Raw genomic sequence first — 10,471 nt, forward strand, 5'->3', positions numbered from 1 at the left:
TTCTTTCCTTTTTAAATGGATTTTAATCCATTTTTATATTGTATTACATATATTTTTTATTATTATTTTTCCTAAATGATTTTAAATGTTTATTCTCAGTTTTCTTTTTCTTTAGCATGACTATATAAAGCAGAATTTTGCATTATTTATATTTGTTTTGTTATTTTGTTTTTCTTTACATTTTATAATTAATTTTAATTATAAAATATATATTATATTGCATTACATATATTTATATATTAAATATTTATTTCTTCCAATTTTTTTTTCTTATTTCTAAATGATTTAAAATGTTCATTTTATTTGTATTTGTATTTTATTTTTCTTTCTATTTATCATGGCTATATAAAGCAGAACTGTCCACAAAATGTGCTATATAAATAAATGTGCAAACTGTAACCATTTCAGGCTGAGCATCTCACTCACCCTGCTGAGCTGCTCCAGCAGTCGATGGTTTTGTTCTGACAGCTCGCTGATGGCTCGGCTCTTGTCGCGGTCGGCCTCACGCAGCTGCACCTGATGTCTCTCCAGCTCCCCCTGCAGGTGTTGCACATCTGTCTCCAGTTCAGCCACCCGGCCTTCCCACTCGCCCTCACGATTCTCCAAACGCCGGCGCAGCTCGTGCTTCTCCTGCTCCAGGAGCTGGTAGAGAAAGACCAGGGTCACTGACACTTATTGAGGAAATCCCTGGATTTACCAAAGTTTGCCAGGTTAGTGGCATCAAATCTTTAGTAGATATTCATAGTTTTGTTTAAAGCACTTAGTAGCAAATAAACTAGTAATATAATAAAACTACCAAAACTACTGTTTTGAACTACAATGTTCAAAAGGTTTGGGGTCAGTATGATTTTTTTTTTTAAGTAATTAATACTTTTATTCAGTAAGGATTCATTAAAATGACCGTAAAAGTATTTTACGAAAGGTTTGAATGTTCTATTCATCAAAGAATTCTGAAAAATTCAATGTATCACAGTTTCCACAAAATTATGAAGCAGCACAACTTCTTTTTAACATTGGTAATAATCAGAAAGGTTTTTTTGTTGTTGTTTTTGGGGGGTTTTTTAGCAGCGAATCAGCATATTAGAATGATTTCTGAAGGACTGGAGTATAATGATGCTGAAAATTCAGCTTTGTTCACAGGAATAAAATACTTTTTAAAGATATTACAATAGAAAACAGTTATTCTAAACTGTAATAATATTTTAAATTTTTTACTGTATTTTTGATCAAATAATTATTATAATAAAAATATTTGTGAAATATAGTACCTTTGGAAAGACAGAATATCAAATTAAATTTCTGTGCTCTATGATCTGATTTTTCGACATGCGGTAAACTGTAGTGGCATCAAATAATTTAAATACCCCCCCCCACCCCACACACACACACACACACAAATGACATGTAAAACAGCAGCATATGATTGGTTGCCTTACATTTTGATCATGCACTTTCAGAAAAAAAAAGCCAAATGGTGTCACTGGGGCAGTACTCTTTCAAATGTACTAAACTGCACCATTTAGGTACTAAAATCTACCATTTAAGTACTAATATGTATACCCTTAAGGTACTACTCAAGGGATAAATATGGTATAATGCTAGTCCATGATAGCCAGACATCCAGATTTCATGGTCTGAGACTTAAAGTTCTCATGTCATAAAGGGTCAGTCAGGTTGAGTCCCAGGCACCTCTGAGAGCTCTTGCTATAATTGCAGAAAATGAAATCCGGCACTGATTAAGGGCCATGAAATCCACTGAGAAGGCTATCAATGCAATTAACTGTTAGAAGTCATTTCAGTGCTGATTATTTGCTTTTGTATGAGGGTGAGCGATTCCTCAAATAAGTCTGAAAATATGAGCAAGGAAAAAATTGCGAACTAGGTCATGAATTAAGACAAGAGGTTTAAGTCAAAGATGTGAACTGGGCAGGAGGGAGAGTTGCATGGAGAAGCGTCTGGCCCTCAGATGGGTGAAGAGAGCCAAAGCACATTAGCTTTGCTTGCAGCATTGCTGGAACGACTATAAGAGCCCATATAGATCTGAACCAGATTCAGCTCTTCACACAGTCACATTCAGTGACCGTTAACGCTGGGGTCTTGACAAACAGTCGTTAGCTGTGGTTCTAGTGGTTTCCTCATGCCATTCACCATCATAGACATGCTTTTTTAATATGATGACTGTATAAAAGTGTTTAAAACATAATATGAGTCTTAAAAACCATTTGCTTTTAGGATTTATGCATATTTTTGTGCAATTAGAAACAGTTTTGAGCACAGCTGCAGTTGGGAACTCTTCAGCAGTTCAGCATGAGGAAGAAACTGGAGACTAACAGTTTGAGACTAAATGTGTTCGACTCATTTAAGTGATTATGATACATCTTGATTAATAATTAAAAAGCAGACTGACTGCACACCCATGTAAACAACACAAACCTGTGAAATCAATCACAGCACTGGAGTATTAAATTACACTCATAAGAATAAAGCTTCTTGATTTAAGTGAATATTGATATTTTGGGGATTTGCTTTTCTTTTTTCTTATTTTCAGGAACACAAAGCATCCTGTTATGCTGTTGTTATTTATTTTTCAATTATTATAAAAAACTATTTTTATTATAAATTAATAAATTGCTATTTTTATATATACATATCATTTGAATGATATCCAATATATACAACTGTGACATATGTTGTTCTGCCTTTAATTCATGCTTTATTTTTATATATCTATTTTATGTATATTATATAAACTATACTCTAATTGTAAATAAAACTAACAAACATAGCATTTTTGTTTATTTAAATAGGCCTACAATGAAAAAAACTTGATTCAGTTGCATACTGATTTTATCATTTGTATTAGTTATAATTAATTATTATAAATAAACTTTTGTATTACAGATTATTATAAATAATATATAATTTGAATTGTAACCATTTAAAAATCTACCATTTATTGTACTGGCTTTTGTTTATATATATACAGTGTATATATATATATATATTAGGTATGATGACATAGCAACCACTCGCGGCGAACATTCTGCCTCAAAAATGTGTTTTGTAATCATTTGGCGCGTGGTACTGTTAATGTGTGTGTCATTCAATATCTATTCCTGGCCGCCTGGTGGGAGTATGTTTTTCCTGAATACGACGTTAACGACGTTGAGTGCAAACCCCTGCAGCGTTGGGACATTTTCGGGATTTCAGCCCTGAGGTGTTTTTCAGGTCACCGCGACTTTCGGAAAATTTGCGTGGCATTTCAACCGTTCGGTGGGCTTCATCTAAGCTTTGGACCACTACTAAACTCGAAAACTGAAAGGTAGTTGGACATAAATACATAGCTTTTATCTTGGTACTACTGACGAAATTCCATCGAAATCCATAGAGGAGAAGGTATTTAACTAAATCGCGGAAATTGGGTAGTCACATTTGTGGCGGGTAGATTAGCGAACGCCCTGTCAGATGCACTGCAGGCATCGTTCAAAAAAAAAAAAAAAAAAACCATTAAAAAATAATACTGATTGTCTGTTTGTGAATGACAATAAATATATGTTGTGTACTTGTATGAATATGAATTAACAATTAATAGTGATGTGTATTGTTGTTTAAAACCATTAAAAAATAATTGAAAATAAATGTTTATCGGAATATGAATGAACTCTTATTATTATACGTTGTTTTTCAGTGCGGGTACCATGGGTCTGATGCCCATTCCAGCTAAAACAGACATTTTTCATGAATTTCATTTGAAAGAACTAACAAAATTCTACCTTTTATTCAAATTTCATGCAAATATCTGATAAAATGAGAAATTTACAAGAAAAAATGTGTGATCCAGTAAGCATTTTCGCTCACACTGGACTTCAATTGGTAATTAATGTATATACTATATATTACTCAGCCTCCCCTTATTAAAAATACTTCAAAACTTTCGCAATCCTCAACTGATTCTTCACAATCTTGGTGTCGTTCGTACAAGGGAATTTTCAGCTCTGTCTAGTCCGGTGATCCATTTTGATCTTAGGGGTGTTTGAAAATTTTGTCATCATACCTATATATATATATATATAGAGAGAGAGAGAGAGAGAGAGAGAGAGAGAATACAATATTCTTAACTAACAAACACAGCATTTTTGTTTGTTTGTTTAAATAGTAATACAATGAAAGAAAAAAAAACGATTCAGTCCCATTCACCAACTTCCCAGAATACACTGGGCATGAAAACGTACTATGTTTACATTTGAATGGATTTATATTTTGTTGTTTTATCAATGTTTGGAGCAGTAACTTATTGTCTGTGAGCTCAGGATACGTTCGTTTTTATTAAAAAACACACAAACAAGTTATTTGTTACCCTAGTCGTATTTCATGTTGATAATTGTGTCGAAAATATCTATAATAAGTTGAAACCAATTAACTGGAAGAATCCAATGGCAGAAACTCCCAAAGACTTTCTTAAAATGCAAACTGTTGGCAGTGTATAGACTCAAATATAGTTTTAGAGTTCCTCACCTCCAGTTTGTCGTTTAAATCCTTGGTCATTTTGTCATATTGCTTTGTGAGGTCTTGGTTCCGTTCAAGTAGAGCTTTGCCCAGTTTAGCAGCAAGGACCAAATCCTTCTCTTTCTGCCGGAAGAGCGACAGTAGGTCAGAATCCTGTCCGCTCACAGGTGTCTCTGAGGCGGATGTCTCCAGATCCTCCTCCCGTTCGCGGGTGAGCATGGCCAGCTCCTCCTCCAGAGCCATGCCGAGCCCCCCGGGCGCGGTGTGTAGCAGCGTGAGGGTCTGGTGTTCCGCGGCGGAGTCTGGCGAGCTTTGGCGGCTTGGATCGAGCGCTAGTTCCATGCGGTCGCTGTCCAGCTGCGGTGGTGCTGAAATCGCGCTGCGCAGATCGAGGCAGGACGCGGACATCGCCGGAAACACGACAGATCAAGCGCTTTAGACCCGGTGAGCCCGCTTTAGTCCTGGGTCCAGGTGACCTGCTTGGCTCTGGGTCGATGATAACGCCATGGAAATGGATAAATCGTATCCAGTATGATTATATGCGCTTTATCTGGTATCCGGTGACAATTAATTGATCACTGAGCCCAATATAATTCATCAAGCCTTGCGAATCTGTGTAAAACACTCCTGATATGGCTTATCTTCACTTTAACCCCCTTGATGATCACCGTCCAGTCGTTGTGTCCACTCCAGAGCACCGGGGTCCCGGTTATTCCCCATTATTGTCGCCCCTAACTCACATCCCTGGCCTATACGACACCCAAAAACACGGATGGCTCTCATGCACGAGCCTCCTCCCAACCTCTCTGCGCCCGTGACGTCAGCTAATCAACCTGCTCATCGTAGCCGTCCATTGGTGGATTGTGATAACGCCATATGCTATAGAAGAACTGGGTGAAAGACATATGAATGTTGCTGGTGTGTTGGGGAACACAGTATGTTCTTGAAGGTTAATGATCTCTCATTGATAAGGTCAAAACTGGCCTTATTTGGTTGATCCAAAACAGTTTGTTATATATTTATATATATCAAATTTTGCAAACAACAAATTTATTTTTTTCTCTTATTTTACTATTATGGTTAATGTGGTTAATTTTCCTATTCTGACAACAATTTCAAGATATTTAAGCTTTCTGTTTATTCCTTCCTCTTATTATTTTTTTTTTTGTTTTTTTATGTTTTTATATTTTTTATTTGTATTTTATATTTTTTATTTTTTTATTTTTTTTATATGCATTATTTATTTTTTAATTATTTAATTTTTGTTTATTCGGTTTTTTGTGTTTTTTGTTTTGTGTTTTTTTTTGATTTTTATAATTAAAAAACATCTTGACTGTATTACAGTAATGATAATCTAATAAGAATTATTATTGAAATAAAAAAACTTAATGGTCTCATAATAGTATTTATTTATATGTATTTATTTTTATTTTAGTTTTAGGGTGGTTTTGGGATTTTTTGGATTATATACATTATTTCAATTTATGTGAATTTTACATCTATGGATTTGATTTACTTTATGGTGTTTATTTTGTAAATATTGTTTATTTATCTTTTAATTATTGTATAAATATAGTTGAGTTCAAATGGTTTCAAACATTATTTGACCACTAGACAAGCGTGCAAAAGGACAGGAATGTAATTAACATGACAACACACATTCATGACTTCAGTCATTGTGTTTTGAAAGGGTTTGACCTCGTTATTACACAGTGGGGTTTCAGCATGAACATACAAACACCAGATTACAAACATCCAGATTACTGAAAACCTTCCACAGCAGCAGAAGCAGAACATCTGTAAGGAACGCAGAATTCCCTTCCCTTTGGCTCATCCTGGTGATCCGATCTGCGTGAGTGTCCAGATCCAACGGATCTCATTTAATCTCATCTCACAGTGTTCACAGAGTTCAATCATCCCAGTAGTGTAAAACATGCTTCAGTGCACTTGTTTTCTAATGGTTCAGTGCTGCTCCTGTAGCATGTGATGAATGTGCTTCAGTGAAACATGAAGAGTTAGTGATTATTGAGAAACAAAGAGTTCACTTGTGGACCATAATATTGACATACAAAGGAAAGTGGGTCACTGTCATTCCAGAGCACAAACCATCCGATCACTGTAGGGTCATCTACTGAAGGATGAAGGGGAGAAACAACATGTTTGAAGGAGCTAGTGCTTCAGGGGATTGAGGCTGCCTTTGTAATCCTTGTGATTAAAGCAGAGTCGAGATGATCAATCTGCTGAGCTTTGTTAAGTGTTAGTCAATGCACTGCAAAATAATGTCATCTTCCAAATAGATATTTATTATGAGACTAACTTTTATGCATTATAACACTCTGAAACTAACCGGTCATATGAGAAAATAAATAATGGTAACATTTTACTATGTATTATGCATTATAAAGGTATTTATAATGAACGTTACAATGCATTTCATATTTTCATTGTATATTTATAATGCATATAGTATAAGCAGATACCTTGTTACATCTAAAACTGGTTGTTTGTCATGTTATTTAATGAAATATATTTTCTAAAGGTGTAACAGTGAATAGATAAGTAGATGAATGTATTATAAAGGTGGTTATAATTATACAATACATTATAAGGTACATTACAAGATTTAATTAGTGCATTAAAATACTTTTATAATGCATTATATATAAAGGCTTCAAGTAAAGTGTTACAAAATAAAAACTACAATAAAAATAAAAAAAGAATTTTGGTGCTAGAAAAAGAAAACATGAGCCATGAGTAAATAAAACATACAGGAGGAAAAATAGATAGTAAATAAATAAATATATATATTATAATTTTTAAATATACATAAATATGACACTTATAGACAAATAATTTGATCTGTAAATAGACAGATAAAATATTAAAGATAAAATATTAAAATAAATATGTAAATTAAAAAGATATAAAGGAGAAAATAAATAAATATATTATTTTTTGATAAAAAAATGAATAAATACAAATGTAAATAACAACACATATAAATAAATAAGTAAATAAATATCTGCCGAAAGACGGTTTCATAGAAATGTTTATCAAACTCCAAAATAGTTGTTTTTATTTTTATTTTTTATTTCCAAGATGACATGTTGCTCGCTGAACTCTAGGCAGTATACAGTATTTACTGTGTAGTAAGCGGGACCCAAGTATGCCATTGTAAACAGTCATGATGCTGAACCACACACATGAAGAACAATACTGCCATCTGCTGGAAAACAAGTGCTCTTCATGAATTCTACAAATTGCTAAATATTTTACTTGTGGGTCAGCCTTAAAAAGTGCAAGAGTAATACATTTATTCATGAAGATAAACTGAATAATTAATATATTGCAATAAATAGTTGCACCAGTATACAAGGCAACATCCTACATGCTAAAGCAACATCCTTTGAATGCATGCTAAATCTATACATTTCTAGACATTTAGCTGCATCCTAACAATTAAAATATTCAATAGATTCTTTGCTTGTGCTGTTCAGCAATATGTGAATCAATTTACGTATCACATTTTCAGTTGAATGTTATTTAATTTGATTTCAGCACTTGTTTTCTTTAGCTCTTGAAAACTCTGGAGGACAAGAGCTCTTAAATGTCCTGATGATTATTATTCCAGTCTGATTGATTTATTATGCATTTGTTGAAGCTCTTTGCTGAATACATTAGTGTTTATATAATGCTCTGAGTCATAGTCCTGACTGTCCCACAGCTCTCTTCTACAGGCCTAAGAGAAAATACAAAGACTTTCAGTGCTGTTATACAATCCATACACAATCCACACTTTTACAGATGCTGTGCTGTTAAAGCAGCATATCTTTAAATACACAACATTATTACTTATATAAGAACCCCAATATTTCTATGCAGTCCCTTCACAATCCATTGGAGGGAGCTGTGCTCTTCCTTATCTAAACATATTTTCCCAAAAACATTCTGCTGTTGGAGTGCCCAGTCAAGAGCAAAATAAAGGTTATTTATGATTTCATAAAGCCCAAACCCCATAAAAGCCAGCCATCAGCCCAGCAAAGTTAAGCTGGGAGACCGGCTCAGACCATCAATCCATCTTAGTCCGGTTTAAGATGTTTTTGTTTTTTTCAGAAGGGAATTTATTTACAATACTGCATGGCCTCACTGTTTTCATAAAATTTATTCTGACTGACTTATTCTCCTTCGTTCCTGAAGGAATCGGCTATTAAGAAAATGTTGCAAATGACTCACTCATAAAGAAACCCACTTGTCTGATTCCTGAATGGATCAGTGGTTTTGAACGAATCGCTTGAATGAACAATTCAATGACTCGCTCATCGTCATTTGTAATGGAGTAATGATGGACTCATGTATCAGATAAAGCCTATTGGAGCTCAGCTAAATAAATATATTTATTTATTAACTAATTTAATGTGTAATAAAAATGGATAATATAATAAACAATGCTATAATAATAAAAACTAAAAATATATAAAAATATATATATATATATATATATATATATATATATATATATATATATATATATATAAACATATAAATAAAAATTGTATTATATTAACTAAATTCAGTGACAAATGACTCGCTCAAAAAGAATAATCTGAACCGACTGAATAAATGATTCAATGTCTCGCGCATCGTCTTGGAACTCCGCTCAGCCAATTAAATAATTTTTATTCAGAGATTTGTTCTATTAAGTGCCCGTCAGCGCTATGATGTTTCACTGTTAGTATCACTCCGCTTGATTGAGTTTGCTACGTTTTGCTTCATCTTCTTCTGCGTCGTTTGCAAGTATTTCCATTGGCAGAGTGGAAATAAACAACACAGTAACTAACAGCACTGCTGCTCGTGAGATATTGATTAAATGTTGAGGACTTTGAATGAACACGCAGCGGAAATGATAAGTAAACCCACACACCACATATTGTTTTTTTATAGAGCTGCTGATAGATGTTTGAAGGCTCCATCCACCCCACGCAAACAACTTCAGACTGCAATTAATCGGTTACTCTCTCTCTTTCCTCAAGAAATCAACCTCTTTATCACTCGCTTTATCACTGCACACTTTCTTTAATATCACAGCATTACATCTTTTCAGTAAAATGCAAGATTTACAAAAGTGGATCCACTTTAAATGCTACCTGTTTAATCTGCTTTTCATATTCTGCTTCACTTGCTCAGGCTCCAATGAAAATTATAATATTTATATTAAAATTAATATAATTTACTCAATTACTGTTTACAGTGATCACATCAGCCTGAAGCATCATATGACTTAAAAAGTTTTTAGCTTTCAATTCATATGGACTACATATATAATACATTTGTAATACATTTATGTGTTTTATGTCTCTTTTCGAAGTTGACATGGTTTCTATAAGTTGTGTGGAGATTCTTTAAATACCTCATTTTGTTATATAGTAGGCTAAATGATGAATTTATTTTATCCCTTTAAAGATATTTTGACTAATCATCCCAGAATGCCATCTGACTGCCAAACAATCAGTTTGGGTGAGTAATATCTTAAAAACATCCATATGACACTCGGTATTTTCAGCCATGCAATGCATCATAATTGACATGCTATGATGTAAATGGTCTATGACGTAACTGTAGCCCTAAACAATCTATTCTTAAAATAGGAATGGAAATAGCACTTTTTTTCCCCTATGTCCACCATTTCCCTTATAAATGCTCATCTGTCATTGGCTCAGATAACAGCACTAGCCAGTTGCCTGGTAACATTGCTAGAGAGAAACGCTGCTTTTGTGTCTCTGTCCCTTTCCTTTCTTTTTCTAACAATAATGTTTATACTTCACAACCATCTAAATTTCTAACAGTACACCCACTGATGATGATCTTTATATGTAACAATCAGTCTGGACATTATTCTGCAATCTGTTATCTGTGGAATTATTTAGCAGCTTGATATGAAACATAATGCGAAAGCTGACAGGAAGCA

General features: G+C 33.8%; 1 protein-coding gene across 3 annotated transcripts in view; it reads right to left on the reverse strand.

The window, feature by feature from the left end:
- bicdl1 (BICD family like cargo adaptor 1) overlaps positions 1 to 5,430 on the reverse strand; it is a 37,587-nt gene extending 32,157 nt beyond the window's left edge. For 2 of the 3 annotated variants that reach the window (XM_042761618.1, XM_042761617.1), the window contains exons 1-2: positions 4,516 to 5,430; positions 427 to 642 (exon numbers count right to left, since the gene is read on the reverse strand). In XM_042761618.1, coding sequence (XP_042617552.1) covers positions 427 to 642; positions 4,516 to 4,914 — 615 coding nt within the window. In that variant the 5' untranslated portion in view covers positions 4,915 to 5,430. The remainder of the gene's footprint in view (positions 1 to 426; positions 643 to 4,515) is intronic. The other variant, XR_006160612.1, reaches the window with a different exon arrangement.
- Positions 5,431 to 10,471: the final 5,041 nt, after the last annotated feature.

This window comes from Cyprinus carpio, chromosome A8 (assembly GCF_018340385.1).
Source record: "Cyprinus carpio isolate SPL01 chromosome A8, ASM1834038v1, whole genome shotgun sequence".
Classification (NCBI taxonomy): Eukaryota; Metazoa; Chordata; class Actinopteri; order Cypriniformes; family Cyprinidae; genus Cyprinus; species Cyprinus carpio.